Source organism: Monodon monoceros, unplaced genomic scaffold, assembly GCF_005190385.1.
Source record: "Monodon monoceros isolate NGI ecotype Baffin Bay Population unplaced genomic scaffold, NGI_Narwhal_1 Super_Scaffold_2, whole genome shotgun sequence".
NCBI classification, from domain to species: Eukaryota; Metazoa; Chordata; class Mammalia; order Artiodactyla; family Monodontidae; genus Monodon; species Monodon monoceros.
Window position 1 is genome coordinate 58,276,099 of NW_021703776.1, and position 20,204 is coordinate 58,296,302.

The 20,204-nt window shown below is 41.0% G+C and overlaps 1 protein-coding gene across 1 annotated transcript in view; it reads right to left on the bottom strand.

Annotated features, from left to right (window-relative positions):
• Positions 1-3,059: 3,059 nt before the first annotated feature.
• Positions 3,060-20,204, bottom strand: part of CPVL (carboxypeptidase vitellogenic like) — a 113,674-nt gene continuing 96,529 nt past the window's right edge. The window contains exon 13 of the mRNA XM_029233214.1: positions 3,060-3,304. Coding sequence (XP_029089047.1) covers positions 3,200-3,304 — 105 coding nt within the window. The 3' untranslated portion in view covers positions 3,060-3,199. The remainder of the gene's footprint in view (positions 3,305-20,204) is intronic.

Below are 20,204 nucleotides of genomic sequence, written 5' to 3' on the forward strand. Positions count from 1 at the left end.
TTAGATGAGCTTTATTAACTCCCAACATGCATTTTTCAATCCCATCTTTTATGTAAAGACATTTGTTGAAATTTTTCCTGAGTTAAGGATTTTTTTTTTTTTTGGTAATGCACACACAGTAAATGGAAATATTTCCAAACATCTGTTTTCAAAATGCTCTCGCCATAGATTAAATTTCTTTTGAAAAGAAATTACATTCTCACTAATTTTTAAAGTATCACTTCTACCTTGAAAGGGCAGATTATGTGTTTACTTTTTTAAAAAATATCTGCTAGATGACATACTAACGATAGCCACTCACTCATCTGCAAGCCTTGTCTTTTTGTCAAAGAAAGAAAGAATGCAGGACCCATTCTCAGGTTCTACAGCTCCCTTAAATACACTGCCCTGAGATAGCCCACGTGGTACGAGAGACTGACCTGGCCATTTCCCATCGCCTGGCAAAGAGTTATAGAGCTCCTACTATTTGAAGACTTTGTTTTTATGAAATGAACCGTATTGATAACATCCTACAGGCATGTACATCGCAGTCACTGGCAGTATGCTGGACCCAGAAGCTTGAGAAGATGCCTCACCCGTCCTCACTATAATTCCCCTTGTTTATATAAGTTGTCTGCTTGCAATAACGGCAGTCATGTGACACCTTCTGCCTGTCTCTTGTCTGGACTAAGGGAGGGCACCTTAATGGACTGGTGTGTCTCATGGAGGACCTACCCCACTGGGAGAGTCTCTCCACAAAGGACTCTCTCCAATTAAATTCAAAATTTTGCTTTTCTTTAGTCTCTGAACTACCCTACCCTCCCTTCTTTTAATGTAAAATACCTGGCAGAGTCAGTCTCCATAGGACTGTAGCCTCAAGGGACTTGGCTAGGGTTGCTCTGGGAAGGCCTGGCATGTTGTCCCCAACAGTCCCCACTGGCCTAGTGCCTGGGACAGGGAGATGATAAAAATGACAACATCTAAAATAATGACGACATCTACCACTTCCACTTATTGAGCTCTGATTTTGTGTTGATCCCTACTCTAAGTGTTCCATAAGAACACTCCATTCTGCCTGTTCACTGTAGATATTTTCTAGAACACCTCCCTAAACACTGAATTAGAGTTCTGAAACACTGCTCCCAGGGAAATCCAGGATTTGGTTCCTACTAGCCTTTGGTCACAACATTTTGGTCATCCAGTCAAAACATAACCTTGTTTTATGTGTGTTAAAGAAAGCTTATTTAACATATATTGTTGCTTCAATAATATTGACCTCATAGCCAACAGCATATAACTCACGCCTAAACGAACCTTATCTAACACACATCTTTTCGCCATAAGGCACATCACAGCCTTCTTGTGCTCAAGAACACTAGCACTTCAGCACTATGCTTGGGAGTCCTTTTAAATAGCAAAATCACCAATAAAAGCACAAAGATGCAGAAAATGTGGCACTAAGTAGACTGCCAAAAGGATGTTTGTTTACATTGGGAGAGCTGAAACAAGAAGGCAGTGTTGCCTCGTTTGACCTCAGCTGAGAATGTGCACATTGGGTAACTCAAATTCGTCATCACTCTGTGCATGTTCACAAATGACCACGAAGTGAGCAAGTATTGATTTGGGGATTACAAGTCAATTTTAATCAGTAGGGGATGCAAATATGGAATCCACTAATAATGAGGCTTGCCTATATCGTCTCATGGTTCCGTGGTGAAACAAACATGGTTCCTTGTCATCACTATGACAATGATATATGAGCTGGAAGGAACCTCAGAAATCTCTTCTGGCTATCTTCTTTGAGACTTTGGGAGGCCAGTACAGTGAGATGACTTATCCAAAACATCCAGTGCATGTGTGACACACCTGGGACTAAATCCCAGGTCTCCCAGCCACAGTTGGTGCTCCTTCCACTATATATTATTGGGACCAAATGCAACTATTTAACTTGCATGTGGGGCTATATGCAAAACTTTGTGCACACTTCCCCCAGTTTATTCTCTGCAATAATTAAAATTTGCTTTTGATCAGAATGTTCAATTTGAGGTCTCACAGTATATAGGCACAATGAACAACATGTATAAAAAAAAAAAAAAAGGAAAATCTCAACCCTGAATGAAATCAGGAACAAAATGAGAAATTAAAAGAACTCAATAAAATATCTTCAGCAAGAGGCTTTGACTTTTTAAATTTAGTTCCCCAGTGAGCCAACTCATAGATGGGTAATATGAGGGGGAAATGATGTGGAAAAAGCCAAATGTGCTGTAGAATTAGAGATGTGAGCATGTGATGCATAAATAGGAAAGATGTGCCGAGATGTGATACTTTAGTTGGAAAATTACTCATGTATGCATATTTATAAATGTATATATTTTGATGCAAGATGATCTCAAATTTTTTTGATATTCCAACAATTATTATACAAAATTAGGTTATTCTTTATTTGGCTAAAAGAAGTACAGAATTTAAAACCCAAATTAAAAATGGCTCATAACTAATGTGGCCTGCAGGCTGTTTGATAAATGCGTATATTTCAAATGAACCGATGAACTAAAAAAAACAAAACAGAAGAAAGAAAGAAAAGGCAAAGATTTAGTATGTTCTCTGATTAAGATCCTCTGCTTACCGTCAATCAGTACATCATTTCTTTTACATATAAGATTTCTAATTCAAAGAACTCCAAGCTACCTTTCTTGCTAAGACTTTCTACATTCCAAAGTCTGTTCCTCACCACTATTATAAGGTCACCCATTCCTCTGGAATGATGTCAGATGTTCTTACCGGATATTTACCAAACACCTTCGGATGCATGGTATGATAAACTTTTCTGTTATTTGTAGAACAAGATGTAGTTACAACTTTATTCATTTACTGCACTTTTCACATCATTTTAGAAGGAATTTAAAATTCCTATTCAAGGCCCCAATATCCCAGTTATTTATCCATTTCCATCTGAATCGGTGTCTCAGAATCCATCCTTTCCATCCCTTAAGTTAAAAGATGTAATTCTAACTCATGCACAGCATCTTCTTACAGTTAATTTTGTAGTGATCCTCCAAAACAGAACCTCACTTGTTTCAAGGATAATTTTTATTGATGAGAAACATTTTGCAGATTTTAAAAGATAATTTTCCTATTTATGTGACATTTTCTGTTTTGAAAATTTTCTTTTCAAAGATTAAAATCCCTGACGTTCTCTTTTAGGAAAGTAGCTGATCCATCAATAAGGATCCCATCCTCTTTCAAAAATGAATCGATTAATCATGTCAAAAGATCTCAAAGGCTGATCATAGGGCAAAATGTGGCCTCCACCTCGAACAATTACCTTAAAGAAGAAAAACAGAAGAAAAACTGAAATCTAGAGAATCGGATATTCCAGATAAATGGAAAGTTTTAATTTGGATTTAAGTATTCTTAAAGCTTACATGAAATAAAGAACATATCAATCCATGCCTTTGGATATGCTGATTGTCTGCTTTTGATAGCATTAATAATAGGTACCTTAAGGTAAGAAAGTTTTAAGATTGTGTAGTTATTCAATTTTATACCAAGTTGTGTTCACCTTTGACATGTATAGAACTGGAAAATTCCTCCTTGTCTTTTTCCTTTTGGGACGGAGCTGTCTGCGCCTCTGTGCTGTGCTGTAATTCTTACCCGGTTATGGCACTAAGGTGGGGAGACCTACCCCAGACCAGCTCTGCCTGCAACTGGGTGGAGGAATCTACCTAATTCCACCCTTCAGTTAGCTGGTCCACTTGGCTGTCACACTAAGCTATACCTTCCACCTTAGCCTGTACCATTAATAAAGGAGATATTTTGATCCTCCAAAAAATTAAAACAATAACAAAAGAGAAATCCTTGATAGCTGAAATTTTAAGAGCCCATTTTTGAGCAGCAAAGAGTTAGAACATTCTATTTCTCCTGACATTTTATTATGAAACATTTTCAAACATATAGCAAATTTGAAAGAATTTCATATATGCACCATTTAGATATTCTCATTAACACTCACTTTTCTTCTTACAGATGGATCTCACTATTCATCTATTAATCCACCTTATCTTTTTGACACATTTCAAAGTAAAATGGAGGTATCAGTATACGTCTCCCCAAATTCTGTGTATAATTTACATATAACGGAATCCACTAGCCTTAGGGGTAAACCTAACAAGCTTGGATAACAATGGACCCCTCTGTCACCTCTCAGGATATATAAAGCGTCCTTAAAACTTCTGTAGTTGAGGTGAGTTCAGACTCACACAAGAGCCTACAAGGGGCCACCCTTAACGCCAGGCTCTGCACTCGGAAAGTCTGGCTTCAGCCAATGTCCCAAGGACCTCTCTACAACAAGGGCAGGCCTTCATGATTCAAAAAGGGAAAGAACCGACACTGAGTGCTGGGAGGCCGCATGCAGGAGAGATCCCTGTGGCCTGAGGGGTCCTGTTGCACATGTGGAGAATGGACAGGAGTTAGTAGTGGCTGATGTAAGTGAACACATGCAGTGAAACAATCACATTCAGTGACTTCTAGCAAGAATTAAAGGCTACTTTAAAAAAGTCCCTTTATTAGAGGCCGACCTTGTACCTGCATCAATCTGAAAAGAACTGAAGCAGAAAACAAAATATATATATATATATTTGCATAGTGTGTTGATTATATTACCCCCTCCCCCCAACACCCACCATCTTCCAACCTTGCTGTGAGATAAGTGGATCAACATTATTGGATGAATTTTATTTTGCAGCTTACAGCTGTGGAAGCTGTGCCCTGAACAACGGCAGAGAGCACCCTTCACAGCAGCGTTGAGGAGACTGTTTGGAGCTATAAGGGGGCTTGTCCAGGTCATACAGTTGTAAGTGGAGGAAGCAGCTAGAACCCTGGCTTCTAACGCAAACACCAGTGTTTTTAATCAAATTACAGTACTTACACAATAATTCCTTACTTTGAACAGAACTTTACGGCTTAGTCACAGAACGTTTCACTCGCCTCTGAACAGCCCTCTGAGGTAGGTGAGGACTGAGATTGGCCTTACCCCTCATATACCACTGGGGACATCTGCTCTATGCTACCCTCCATCAGCCGTCATCTGTGCCTTGCTGCTCTGACAGTGGCGTCCATCTACCATTTGTGTTCCAGCTTGCATCTGGAAACCCACCGTGTCCCACTTTTTGTCACGGACTGAAAGTAAACACATCTGTGACAAGAGCCCGTGCATGTGGCTCTGGAGGGAAACTTCTGCTGCCCCCACTATCCCAGGCTAGAATTCTCTTCCTGTAGCTTCTCATCCAATTCTCCAGCCTTGGCAGGAATCCGATGAGCGATTTCTATGCAGCTTCAGCTCAGCCGAGGACATTTAACGAAGTCATGTTTATGACAAAACCCAGCTGCTTAAGCTGGAAATGAGTTTGGTGGCAACCATCCAGAACAGTAATAAACTGAATACTCAGGAGCTAAAGGTCATCCTGTCTTCCAGACCAGAGCTGCCACTAATGGGGGAATAGCACAGTGCTTGATGGCCTGGGCTCGGAAGTCGAAGTGCAGGAGCACGACCAGAGGCACAGCAAGCTGTGTGACCTTGGGCAATTAACTTCATGTCTCTGAGTTTCTGTTTCCTTAACTGTACAACAGAGAATAAAATATTATGTCCTGGGATAGTTGTATAAGGAATTAATGGAATAATATTGGAATACTTGGCACAGTGCCTGGTCTGGGATGGTACTTAAGAAATATCAGCCGTTGTAATTATTCTTCCAGTAATTATCTGTATTCAAATTCCAAGATCAAAATGCTTGAATCAACCTAACCAACCTAGAACATTGTGTTCCTACATTAGCATGGAAAAATCTTGGTTTAAGCGAGTTAACACAGTAGTTCTCAAACAAACGTGCATAAAAGTACCTGAGCTTGTTAAAGCAGACTGCTGTGTCCCCTGCATTGGCAGGCAGATTCTTAACCACTGCGCCACCAGCGAGGCCCCTAAGAATTTGTGTTTCAAACAGTTCCAAAGTCATGTTGGTGCTGTTGGTCCAAAGACTACGCTTTGAGAACTGCTATTTAAACCAACTTTCTATTTTGTGAGAAACCAGGCAGTTCTGTTTTTACATCAAGGGAGAATACAAAGAGAAATTTGGTTAACATCTACTCATGACCTCACCTTAGTGTATTTTTTCCTGATCACCTGCTCTCCTGGTGTTTACACACACACACACACACTCACACACACGCATCCACCTTCTACATCCATGATAAACAAGTGGTAAAGAAGAGATGACGGGTTAGGTGTTATAATTCTCATTCACAGTGAGTTGCCTGATCCCTGGTCCAATTCTGAGCTGCCATATGTAATGATCAAATGACATCATAAATGATGTCATTAAGATTGGAAAGAAAAGCTCATTTAGGAACAAAGTCTTTTTCACATACCACAAAATTCTCGATGTTCTCTATCAGATTCCTATACAGCATTTTACTGAAGTAAACCTCAGAAATAAATTTATGAGTGCTGAAAAAAAAAACCCACTCTGCTGTTTATAGCCAAGCCACTCACCACTCACGAATCAAGAACACAAATCACTACAGAGTTTTTAGAGCTGTGTAAAAAAATGTGACAGGGTCATGATTACGTATTTAAATGTGACAAGATTAATCTCAAGGCTCCCTGGATAGAAATGGTCTCATCACCAGAAACTGTATTTTTTGGGTGCTTTCACACTAGAACTGAAACCCCTAAACTCATATGTTCCAGATGTCATGAATTTTCAAAGGGTTATACAAAACACTTTAAAGCTTCATTCCACTTTACGTTTTAGAAAACAATACAATGCTCCCTGCAACTAGAAATATGGAACTGGCAATAAAGGTTTCTCAGTTGTGCCTTTTGAGATGAAATCTAGAGGGAAATTCACAATGGGTGTGTTGACATAGATGTGTCAGGGGAGACTTCCTGGGAGTCTTGGAGGAGCAGATCACCGGAAAATGGTGGGTGGGGAGGGGGAAAGGGATGCACTAAAGACAAAGGAAACTGTGAGTTCAAAAACAGTGGGGAGGGCTTCCCTGGTGGCAGTGGTTGAGAATCCTCCTGCCAATGCAAGGGACGCGGGTTCGAGCCCTGGTCCGGGAAGATCCCACATGCCAGGGAGCAACTAAGCCCGTTTGCCACAACTACTGAGCCTGGGCTCTGGAGCCCGTGAGCCACAACTACTGAGCCCGCATGCCACAACTACTGAAGCCTGCACGCCTGGAGCCCGTGCTCCGTGGCAGGAGAGGCCACAACAGTGAGAGGCCCGCGCGCAGCAGCGGAGGGTGGCACCCGCTCGCCGCAACTGGAAGGAGACCGCGCACAGCAATGAGGACCCAACGCAGCCAAAAATAAATAAATTAAAAAAAACAGAACAAAACAAAAAAAACCGTGGGGCATGAAACTACATGGCACGTGCAGTAATCCAAAAGAGGTTCCAGTTGTAAAGAGTTAGTGGGAAAGCAGAAGGGACAGTTGAACAGGTAAACCCCATATGACATGCTGCTGGGATGCATGGACCTTATCCTATAGGATTTGTGTGTGTGTGTGTGCGTGTGTGTGTTAAAATACACATAATATAAAATTATCATTCTAACCATTTTACAGTGAACAATTCAGTAGCATTTAGTATATTCACAGTGTTGTGCAACCATCACCACTATCTAGTTGCAGAACGTTTTCATCACCCCAGAGGAAACCCTATACTCATTAGCAATCGCTTTCCATTCCCTTCTTCCTGCCAGTCCCTGGCAATCACTAATCTACTTTCTGTCTCTATGGGTTTGCCTATTCTGGATATATCCTCGAGGGTTTTAAGCAGAGTAGTGATACGCTCAGATTTGCATTGCAGAAAGATGACTTAATATGTAATGAGGGGGCTGATTTGGAAGGAAATGATACTGGGGTAAGGAGGCAAATTAGGAGACTAGATCTTCAGGTGAGAGATGATGTAGGCTCCTAAGACAGATGGTGAGAAGGGGAAGGGAAGAGAGATGCTGGGATAGAAATAATAAAATTAGTGATTAATCAGACACAAAGTTTAAGTGAAAGCACCCCCCCCAACACACAAACATCCTCCCCATTTCAGCCTTCTGACATGTGCAGCTTTGCAAGAAGTGATGTTATTAACCAAGAAAGAAGAAAAGAGGCACATGGCAGAAGCAGGTTTGGGAGGCAGGTGATACAGGATAGTTTATAGTCCTTGTTTTCTACTACAGGTTGATACAGACACTCAAGAGAATCTTGTTTGTTAGTTTCTGATTTACACTAAATTTCTTTTATTATTTTTATTCCATTCCACATTTACAAACTCCTACCTTTTTGTTTTCAGACACTAACCCTGAGTAGAAATAAAATAACTATGCACTCGAATAAAAAATATACTAAAAAGAAAGGGTACTTGGTAGTGAGAATAAAAAATAAGCCAAAGCTTGTTAGCAGCCACCTGTTAACAAAGAGTGAGGCAAGTCACTTTCAAAAAAAAAAAAAAACCAAAAAACAAAGTGAAGGTCAAGGCTCAGGGCTGCTCCCACAACACTCAGGGAAAATGCCTTCAGGTTCACCACTGTAAGTTCTAGGGTAGCAAATAATTATTGAGGGGAAAGGGTGCTTTAGCTGACCTAAATGTAGCCATCGCAGTGGCATCGGTTTTAGAGTAGTCAATATAGAGCTTTGATGCTACCTTACAGTTCCCAAGAGGCTCTCTAGGTGCACCATCTAACTTAATCAGTTACAACAATATCATAATTTAGGATTTCCACTTTTGATTATGACACAATAATAGCATGGGTCAAACCAACCCCACTCTATTAAGAACAACCATAAAAGCTTAAAGGCATGGACTCAGGATTTAGCAGATCTGGGTTGGAGCCCAGCTCCATGACTTGGGCACAATGACTTAACTAACTCTATTTTCCCATCTGTAAAATGGAGATAAGAATTAGGGTGACCAGTTGTCCCAGTTTTCCCAGGACTTAGGAGTTACTGTGAACATAAAACTTTTAGTGCTAACACTGAAAAAGTGCCAGGCGATCTGGAATGGTTAGTCATGCTAAGAATATTTAACTTTCTGTGAGAATTCATAGAAATAATGCATATAAAATGTTACATGGCACTTGGTCCACAGATGTGTATTAAGCTTGCACCACGTATCATACAGGCAAATAATAAGCACTCAACCAAAGGTCATCATACTATTATTATCTGAATTTTTATGGTCAAAGGAATATGTTTTCCCTTTAAGAGCAGAGAAAGATTAGAAGTTACTAGGAACTGTAAACTTCCTTACTATACTTTTTCAGAAAGGTAGGTTATAATATTTTCTTTAGGAGGGGAAAGATAGATTATAATATTTTCTTTAGGAGGGGAAATATTTCTCTTCCAGGCTTCTTTTATTTCCGTGCTATGAATCTTTCCTTCCCATGGGAAAGAATGTTCCAGTTAAAGTAAGAAAGCAACTTTAATAAGAAATCAAACCTCTGTCAATAGGCTTAACTGTCTAGAGTGAATTGTATCCCTTAAGCCTGACACCACCAGGATCCATCCCATTCTTTCTACCCCCTTTCACCTCATGCAATGCCAAACACCCTCTTCTCCCCACACAGAAATGTCAAGCAAGCAAGACCTTACGTGTCTCAGCAGAATGGCAAAAGCTGTTGTGTCTTTTTTCCCTTTTAAGAACCCACTTTACAACATAGGGTTTCATGCAATTAAAAAGTAATCAAAACTTTACTCCCTCCATGTCCAGTTTGTATATTAGATATCCACAAGAGGATAAAAAGCACAATCCAGTTCATTAACTACCCTTACTCAATATCTAGCTTTATGATCCACATTTGTAGTTTTCTTTGGGAAGAGAGAATGAGAATGGGGGAGGAGAGAGCAGAGGTTATAGCAGCAAATGCTCTCTGCCAGGAGTGTTGGGAGGACTTAGATCCTGACTCACTGTCTTCTGGCTAACATGGAAGCAAGAGCCAGCCAACTTGCCAAAATTTTGCTTCCTGCAAACAGTAGTGCAGGCTAGCTCCAGCAGTGGTGTGCTGGAATTCTTCCCCACTGGTTTAGGAGATTGGATTATGCACGTGGCTGCCGCACTCCACATTTGGTGACATCATGTTGGTAGCCTGAAATCAGCCATGGTGGGAGCATTTACACCACAGAAATTGGCAAACACTACAGATCAGTGGCTCCCCTCCCTCCCAAGCTGGTTTACTCTCAGACCACTGGTTCTCTGACATTTTGATGTTCCTGGGGAAACATGAGACATTAAGGCATTCTTCCTCTTTCCCAAAATAAATCAAAGAAATATCCGTTCAAATGGGTAAATTATCTTCTCTGAAACTTTGGTGCAGGATATCAGATGGGCTGGGTTTCAAATATTTGCAGGAAGGTAAGAAGGTCCTGTTGCCTGCTTCCATTCCTGCCTGTCCCCACTGAGTTCTAGTATTACTGGCGTAATAGTTTCAAGACCACACCACCAAGTTGTCAGGATCCTTCTGTGTATCACAGCCCCTAAGACACTCCAAAGGTGGTCTTTTTGGGGCCACTCCTGACCAGAAAGGGTATCTACATTCAACTGTGTTCCTGACCCACAGCCTAAGGGGACCCCAGACCCGCAAATGCCCCCAGGTTCCGGGAATTTAGAAGACAAAATATGGCAAATGGTGCAACATTTTCAATGATGCCATTTGTTGAAACAGAACAAGGCACACTGTCTTTACTGCTAAACGAAAGAGTGCAAGGCAAAAATAATGCCCTTAGTCCAGCTGACAACGTAGCAATACTGCAACACAACTTTATTTTGTTCCTTCATGCTGCCCATTTCTCTACCCAACTCCACGCTCTACCTTGTTTGTTTATTGGCTCCATTTACTATTCCCACAAACAACTTTGTAAATCTGGTTATGCTTCAAATTGAAACAACGAAAAGTTATTGTTTAAAAGGTTCCTCTTTGTTCCTCAATAACATTAATTTTTAAAACCTGTTCTCCATGTGCAGATAATACTTTAAATGTTAGCCTTCTTAGTATTTATTCACTTCCCAAATGGTTCTCGGTTAAATTTCAATAGATTATTGAAAACCACTCAATAGCTAAGAGAAAATTATGCATCATTGCTGAGCTGTTATACCTCAGCAAATAGATCTGCCATCCAATTTATAGTTTAAATAATACAATAAATTAGCCCCCTGAGTATTAACTAAGTGCATATTTGGGTAGCTTAATTTAGTAGCCTTCTTTTTAAGCTCATCAGTCCTCTTTAATGAAATAGAACCACATGAACTAAGACGACTCTTGGCAAATAATCAGAGTAAAATTGGGAGTTGCTATTGTTTATTATTGCCTTTGTTTTCAAGAAGCAAGCTGTATGTTTTTTTCAGAAAAGGGAAGAAAAACCCTCAAATACTGAGAATTCAGTTTTTTTTAAAGGACAGGACACACTAGTCAGCCAGTGAGATAATGAAACTTCTACAACCCCTTCCATAAATTTTTTTTCCCAGAATATTTCTCCTTTTTTCTCTTATGTAACACAGAAAGGAACTAGTCTTCAGTGGACATAAACAATGCATCCTTTCGTTTGATGGGCATTGTTTTGAACTATTCATCATCTCAGCATGTCTAGTCTATTTCCTAGAAGACATTCTGGTGTGTACAAATGGTGAGCAACTACTGCATTCCTTGAGAATTATAGTATTTGAATATACACACAAATGAGAGGGGTGTGGGCATAAGGTAGGGGATAATTTGATTTTAATTCTAATTCGCTGAACATTTACTGAGTGCCAGGAACTGTGCTAAGGGGTTTGCTACAATCATAAATTGTACATTATTCCTGTCCTCAAGGAGCTCAGCGTCAAATAGAGGAAGAAGGCAATTGAAGAGGCAAATGAAAACCCAGTGTGGTACATGCAACAGGAGATGTACATAGAGAGAGATGCAGAGAAGAAGGAATTCTGGGAGAAGGGCTTCCTAGAGGTGATGCTGGAACTTAGCTCTGAAAGGCAAATGGGGGTTTTCCAGGCAGTCAGAGGAGTAGGAAGGGCCTTATAAGAAAAGCGGAGGGAATCCATGGGAATTATTGGCTGACAGAACAGTAAGGTGTGCTTGGGGAATTATAAGGTGTTTTGTTTTGTTTTTCAGGATTCTAGTTAAGAAGGAGGGAGAGTGAGAGTCCAGGCTGGGGAAGGAAGCAGAGTCCAGATCAAACATCTTTACTCTTCTATGTAAAGAGTTCAGACTTTATTCTTCAGGTATCAGGGAGTTAGTGAGGGATTTTAAACAAGGCAAAACAGGATCGGACTTGCATTTTGGAAAAAGCACAGAGAGAAGGGTAGGTTGGAGAGAAAGGAGACTAGTTAAGACCAGTTACTGAGGCTATAGTAAAAGGGAAAAAGTTTAAACAACTTAAAAACACATATTCAGAGCGTTCTTGAATAGCATCTTTTAAAATTTGTGCCTTTTCTTAAAACACCACAAGGCAAAAACTATTTCATTCTAGAATTTATAATGTAGGGTAGCCATTGTTTTTTTATGTCCCCCAAAATGCTGTACATTTTTTATTGGTTTGTATAAAATCAGTGTTTTTCTTTTGAAGTAGTTCTTTGTGGTTTCTGTGTCAAGCAGTAGGAAGTGAGTAAATCAGGTCAGTGAGAAGGATCCTATAAAGCAGATGTGAGAAAGGCTAGCTAAAGAACTGGGTGAGCAGTATTTGCCAATTACTATTCTTCTTAATTTTCTGGTAAGACTCACAGTAAAGCGACTGGCTAAAAAACTTCACTTCCTTGTTGTTTCAATGGAAAAGTGATGGAAGTGAGGGGATTTGTGCTGCGTTAGAAAAAAGATTCAGGTTCTTCTCCCTGTGGTCTAGGCCTTGCCCGCAAATCCAGGCTTAAGTTGAAATGCCTATTTTATTAGTTGCTTCTTATACTGAGCCACTGTTGGTAAGCTGAAGTGATAAGGTGTTGAAGGAATAAATTTCTAATTTTTTTAAAGCTGGTTATTTTGATAGCCAACATCAGCCCAGGCCATCCAGAAAGAAAAGCGCATCCACACAACCAAAGCAGTACCAAGACTTGGATATGACATGTCCACTCCACCCTTTCACTGGGTGTAGATGCTACTACAGTCTTTCAACTGATGGTAGCCAGAGAAGAAGATGGGAAAGAGGGCAAGAGAAAAAGAAGACAGGCCATGTTTATTAGACATGGGAAAAGACATTAAGTGCCCCTTTCCACTTAACAGGCCCAGCTGAAAGATGCCTAGAGACAAGTCCAAGAGTTGGCGAGATAGTGGAATAACCAGAACCCTTGTACATTACTGGAAAGAATACAATCAATTTGGAAAACAGTTTGGCATTACCTAAGGAAGTTGAAGATGCTCAAACCCTGTGAACTCATCCATTCCACCTCTAGGAATTATTCTTAGAGAAAGTCTTGCACGCAGGCCCAAGGAGATATTTGCAAGACTGTGTACAGCAGCAATATTTATAGTAGCAAAAAGCTGGAAACAACCCAAATGCCCATCAGCAGTGGAATGGACAAATGATATAATCACACAATGGAATACTATGCAGCAATGTAAAGGAACGAAGCACAATTTTGCATGTATCAACACGATGAATTTCAAAGTATTGAAGAGCAAAAGTATATTGCAAAATCATACAGAATAATTCCTTTTATATAAAATTAAACATGAAAAGTAAAATATCATTTATGGAGATGTATATCTGCAGTAAAACTATTAATTTTTTTAAAAAAGGAAAAGGGTGATAAAAAAATCCAGGGCAGTGGTTTACCTCCAGGGCCAGCGAGGGAAGGGGATGGTCTGCTGGTAATGCTCCATTTCCTAAATGACTGGTAAGCACAAGGGTATTCATTTATCATTGTTTGTTTTATCTTACACAAGTATGATACGTATTTTTGGATATTATTCAATTTTTAACTAAAAAAGAAAACAAAAAACCCACCTACTGATGCTGCCAAACTCACAAAAATGAATCTTTAAGAAATTTAACGTGTTCTCTGTTGTGCTTTTTCCTTCTGCCTAACACAGGGATGATGAGATGAACCCTATATCTAAAAACAATAAGTGGGGAGGATACAGAGAAGCAATTGAAGGAAACAAAGGCAAAAGTGGGAAGTCCCCCTCTGGCAAGCAGCTCCAAGAAGACAGAGCTGGTGCCAGAATAGAAACCTTGGGACTCCGGTTGCTGCATAAAAAAATAAATAGAGGAACAAAAATAACACCCACATCTCCATGCTGGACAGCAGAAGAGCAAGAAGTTGCCAAACATTTGGTTTTTTGTTTTTGCTAGATTATTTTTTACTCTCTAAATCTAAGCTCCTATATTCCCTTTCTTCCCTGTTTCTATATGTTAGAAGCTCAGTACAAATGAAACAAAACAAACAAAACAAAACAAAACCAGAACAAAAGCATTAAGGCTGGATGCTTCATTTATTGTCAACAGGGATGTTTCAGATTATTGTTAAACTAGAAGGGACTCAATGCTTTAGAAACATCTCATCACTCAATTTAGTGATTTTCATGTACTTTTGTTAGACTGCCATGCAGCAAAACATGGAACACCTCCCCAGTCCCCTCTACTTCTTCCATCTCTCATCAAGACAGTCTCCTTGTTATGGTGAAGGGAAAACTAGATACAACTGCAGTATTTCTAGTCCTATCTGATGAATAATACTCATCCCATTTCATCATCTGAGCCTTTAAGACATAATATCTCTTAAGGACCCTGTTAGATGGGGTTGGGGGAAGCGTCTTGCCCTGTGAAAACAGATTCATGCTAGGAGAGGTCAACAAAGACAATAAAATAAATATGTATTACATGCTTACTAGATGTCAGACAGAGTGTCAAGTAATAAATGAGCATTATCTTAATTCTAATAATGAGTCCTTCTGCAAGAGAGGTAGGTATTAATATCAACCCCAGTTTACAGATGAGGAACCTCTTGGAGAGGTTAAGTAACTTGCCCAAGGTCACACAGCTAGTAAGTGGTAGAGCTGGGAGCTAATCCAGGTCTAACACAGTATTCATTATCTTAATCCCTAAACTATAATGTCACTTGAGTATGGTGATAATAGAAGTAGTGAGAATCGCCAAGGTAATAAAAAATAAAATTCAAGCTCATAACTTCTCAATCTGAGGTCACCAAAGGTGGTCCATGGTTTGGGTTGGGGAGAGTCTATGAATTATTTTCAACAATTCAAATAGTCTAATCCATGGGTTCTTTGTCTTTTGTGTGCCTTGGACCCCTATGGTTGTTTAGTGTAGCCTATAGATACCTCTCAAAATAATGTTTTTAAACACATGATTCACTCATATATATATTATGATTCATATCATAATATATATACATATATATTATAGATTACAAATGAAGCCATTACATTGAAATGGTCAAAACAGCTAAACATGAATTTGTGATACATCAACATACATCCTTCTATATAAACACATATAGAAGAGCAACCTGTGGGTCTGATAACTCCTGTAACTTTAAAGTAGTGATGGTCATAAGCATTGTTTCTAGCTATTTGCAACAGCATCTGTATTTGATATGAAAATAGCTCTGCTTTCTATGGTGACAAAGTCAAAGGCACTGCTACTACTGCTGTGGTTTGTTGCCTACATTCATAATGGAAGGAAATGATGCTTCAGTTAGAGGTTAGTGAAAATAAAGATGCAATTTCTTTCCCGTCTAAGTTCATTGACCCCTTGAATCCTAACCACAAACCCTTACCCCAGGTTAGGAATCTATTAAATAACCTAACGATCACCTAATGGAAGTGCTAAGTTTACTCCTGATAAGGCTTCAGTCTAAATCATTGCATTTTTATTTTTGCTTTGGCATGGAACTAATTGTATCAATCTATGATATCAATAGTATTTGATCAACAATTAATATCCAGAAACACACTGTGACTGGTGGGCAACATCTGTGCTGAGAACTCCTCTGGATGATGTTTACAGGAGACCCTGCTTGATCTAGTTGTATCTTTGCTGCAAAGTAACAGAAGACTTTGCACATGAGGATCGCATCATTTCAGTATGAGACAGAATGCTGCTGGGAAAAGGAAGCTAATGTTTTGAGTAAATAAAAGAGTTCTTCTACGAGTCTAAATTACCAATGGTCTATCAGTATTTTGAGAGAACAAAGATCACCTGTAAACCTACAATGCACGGCAGGGAATTGAGGTTTAAAATTTAGTTTAAGGTTTTGGCTGAGGATTTCAGAGAACCAGTAAATACTGTTGACTAGAGGACACTTTTCTAAATGTGATGCTTCAGATCAATGGCTGGTTTGTTAAGAGTAAATCTATGTTCTCAGGTTTCTGGTTGGCCTGTAAGTAAGTAAAATAGGTCAGGATTTAGAGCACCCTTTAGGCATCAGAACGGAAGTTTCTCCAAACGTAAGCCACACAGGATTCCTGCAAGATGGAAGCCATTTCCTTATCAATAGAGGAACAAAAGACATCACAGTTTAGGGTTCCCCAAAACCAGCTGCATATTAAATTCCCTAAGAAGCATAAATATTGATGCTCCGGTCTTACCCCAGACCAGTAAAGTTAGAATATCTGGAAATAGGCGTTGGGAACCTACATTTGCAAAGGTTGAGACACAATGGCTTAGGAAAATGTAGTGGACAAGGATGGTTCCAAATTCTTTGCCATTCTTGCCATCAGGAGGAATATGGCCTTGCTCTGTGATTTGCTTTGACCAAGAGAATGCAATGGAAATAACAGTCTGGGGCTTTTGAACCCTGGCCTTAAAAGGACGGGCATCTTTTGCTTCTCAGGCTGGGAGACCTGCTGCTATGCTGTGAAGTCCAGGCCAGGACACGACATGGTTAGAGGACAGGAGATTCCCTTGGAGACTATCTAGGAGACTACCGTACCCAGCTTTAGCCAAACTCTCAGCTGAATTCAGCTGCGTGTGCGACCTCGGCCTACCCCAATCAGAAGAACCACTCTACTGAGCCCACTCCACCCACATAATTGTGAGAAGTAATAAATTATTGTTGTGGTAAGCCAGTAAGTTTTGGAGCGATTTCTTATTCTGTAATAAATAACTGAAAAAGGGAAATATTTCCTGACAATTCTCGATTCTTTTCCCTGAAAGATCTGTTGTTCCTATCTTGGAATCTTGATGTGAACTGAAAAACAAGGCTGGATCCATCTTTCTAATGCAGATAGAAGACATAATGACACTAAGAGCTCAAGTGAAAGCTTACATTATGCAAACAAAGGAAGACCAATACCCCATGTGGCCTTAGGCAAACCACCAACTCCTGCTGCTGTCTATTCACCCACCCCCACACAAACCCTGAGAGCTTGCAACTGCATTGTCTTGGTGGCCTTTGTGGTAGACAGATGCATCATCAGATCCCCTTTCAAGGACGGACTTGCGGCCCAGCTGTGGGAAGTCCAGTCAGCAGACGGCCTCCAGCTCCTTCGGGGTCTGCCTCAGCTGCAGAGCACAGCCTTTCCCCAAAATGATGCGCTTCCTGGGGCATCCCACATTTGGTGACTAAGTGAGGCGGTGGGTATAAAGGCCTGATCATTTTTTTCTGATGTAAGATGCTCTGATGGAAACTACTCTCTCTGGAGCTCCCTTGCAGGTTGGCCAAGGTTTGTCAGGCCTCTATCATAGTTTGGTTTTCTCCTCTGCCAATTCTGCTTCCTACCCCTCCTTTCTCAGGTGTTAATCCCTAATAAACATCTTGCACTCCAAACGTTGCCTCAATGCCTGCTTCTGGAGAATCCGTGAAGCTCTTGATGGCAAGTTTTATATCGAGGGCAGGGGTATGTTTTGATTGCTATGTCTGATTTTCTGCCCACAGTCTGATTCCCAAAAGTGGACAGAAGAACTTTCCCCAGGTCTGGAAGGTGGAGACAAAGAACCCATGAATCAGGCCATCCCTCTTGGTAAAAATCAAGAGCTGGGAGAGAGATGAAGATTCTGTTTAACAATTTCTGTAACAAAGCCAAAACATTTTCCCAGGAATTAGCTGCATTTGGTAATCACTGTCTCAAATCTGTTTAACAGTTACTTTCCTCCATTAAATACTGTTTTAACTTCTCATGCCCTATCAATTAGTTGAATACAATAGTTACATTTATTGCTCTTTGCTTACTCTGATTTTGTCAGTGCAACTGAGGACTTGCTGAAGACCTTTCTAGAACTGTTGGTATCTTCAGAAATAGTTTCTAATGCTCCCTAAGATGTTTAAAATTCTAAATTAAAAGAAAAAAGGAATTATCAGAAAGTTCAAGAGAGGCAGGTGGCCAGCTCGGTCATTCTCTCTGTGGATTATCCGTGGACATGATGAAATCCTAGCCTGACCTTCCCTTCCACTCGAAGGACTGTGGTTATTCTATTCTCCGTTTTTCAGTTGTGTGTAGTCAAAGAAACAAAATGGTTGATGTTAGTTTTAGAAAAGCACAATTAAGAAGCCGTAGTTGTTAATTGTTTTCTGTCTGCACGCCGGGCTTTCCCCCATCCTCCTACTCCTTGTAAGCACTCTGCTTTTCTTTAGAAAACAGCCTCTTTTTTTTTTTTTTTTTTTGCGGTATGCGGGCCTCTCACTGTTGTGGCCTCTCCCGTTGCGGAGCACAGGCTCCGGACGCGCAGGCTCAGCGGCCATGGCTCACGGGCCCAGCCGCTCCGTGGCATGTGGGATCTTCCCATACCGGGGCACGAACCCGTGTCCCCTGCATCGGCAGGCGGACTCTCAGCCACTGCGCCACCAGGGAAGCCTGAAAACAGCCTCTTCTATGTGGACTGGATGCACTGCCAAACACACTGACCACCACCCACACTCTCCCCACCTCTGTCACCACCACCACCAAGGGCAGATTTGTAGCCTTGGTCCGGTGGCCAACCAGAATCTTCCATCCTTCCCGCTCCATGGCCCCCACAGGTACTTAAAGCACAGCGGTGCCGGGGAAAGAGCAAGATGTGGGCTGTCAAATGTCAGATACTATTACTATTTGAAGCCTTAATCAAGTTTTCCAGGTGAAACTTCTGTTTCTACATTTATAAATTAGTAAATACAATCACATAATTTACAGGGGAGCTATAAGTATTCCATAAAATTGTGGATAAGAAAGTGTGTGGCAGACCACTGGCCTGAGGGCTCGCAAATGCTGAAGGATTGGTAGCCATCCTTAGTGTCTCCTTTGGCCTTCCTGACACCCCCATGCACCAGCGACCAGCCCACAGCCGGTAAATGGCAAAAACTGAAATTCACATAGGTTGGTCTAACTCCACAGTCCACCTTCCTCTCATTACCCCAGACCACCTCCCATTGGTCACGACTCTCCAAAACAGTCAAGCTTTGAGGGTGATGGGGTCCTTCCCTTGGTTTCTCTGTATGTAACCCCTAACAGAAAGTCTGATTCCTGTTGGAAACTCAGGGAGAAGCCCCTGAGAAGAGGTTGGCAGAACACAGTCCTGAGGAGTCCATAAGCCAAACCTGGGTCAAGGTCAAAGTATAAGTCATGGCTCAGGGCTTGTGCTTTTGGGGGCTGGGGGACTCACTGTGGCTGCCTGAGGAGGGCACCAGGATGACACCAGCATGCCAGGTGCTCCCTGCGGATACTTAGCTTTCAAGCTGGTTTAACTACACAGGAAACACCATGTCTCAAACAGGGATCAGTCCTCACAGCTCAGACATTACAAAACTTGTCTCCTCTTTTTCAGGACCTCAGAATCAAGTATCAAGAAGGTGGTCTCAGGAAGCAGATGGAGAACCTTCTTCCAATAGAGCTCCTAACATGACTCCCTATTTCCTGGGGATCCTCCTTCTCTGACCTCTTTCTACCCTGAATTCATCCTATTGCTGCCATTTTAAACTTTCCAAAGCTTTGAAAATGTGCTTAAACATCTTCCACGGCGACAAACACCGTATGCGTCCACTTATATGAGATACTTAGAGTAGTCAGATTCATAGAGACGGGGTAGAATGGTGGTTGCCAGGCTCTGGGGAAGGGGTAATGGGGAGCTGGTGTTTAGTTACAGAGTTTCAGCTTTACAAGAGGAAAAGAACTGTGGAGGGCTTCCCTGGTGGCGCAGTGGTTGAGAGTCCGCCTGCAGATGCAGGGGACGCAGGTTCGTGCCCTGGTCCGGGAAGATCCCACATGCCGCAGAGCGGCTGGGCCCGTGAGCCATGGCCAAAAAAAAAAAAAAACTG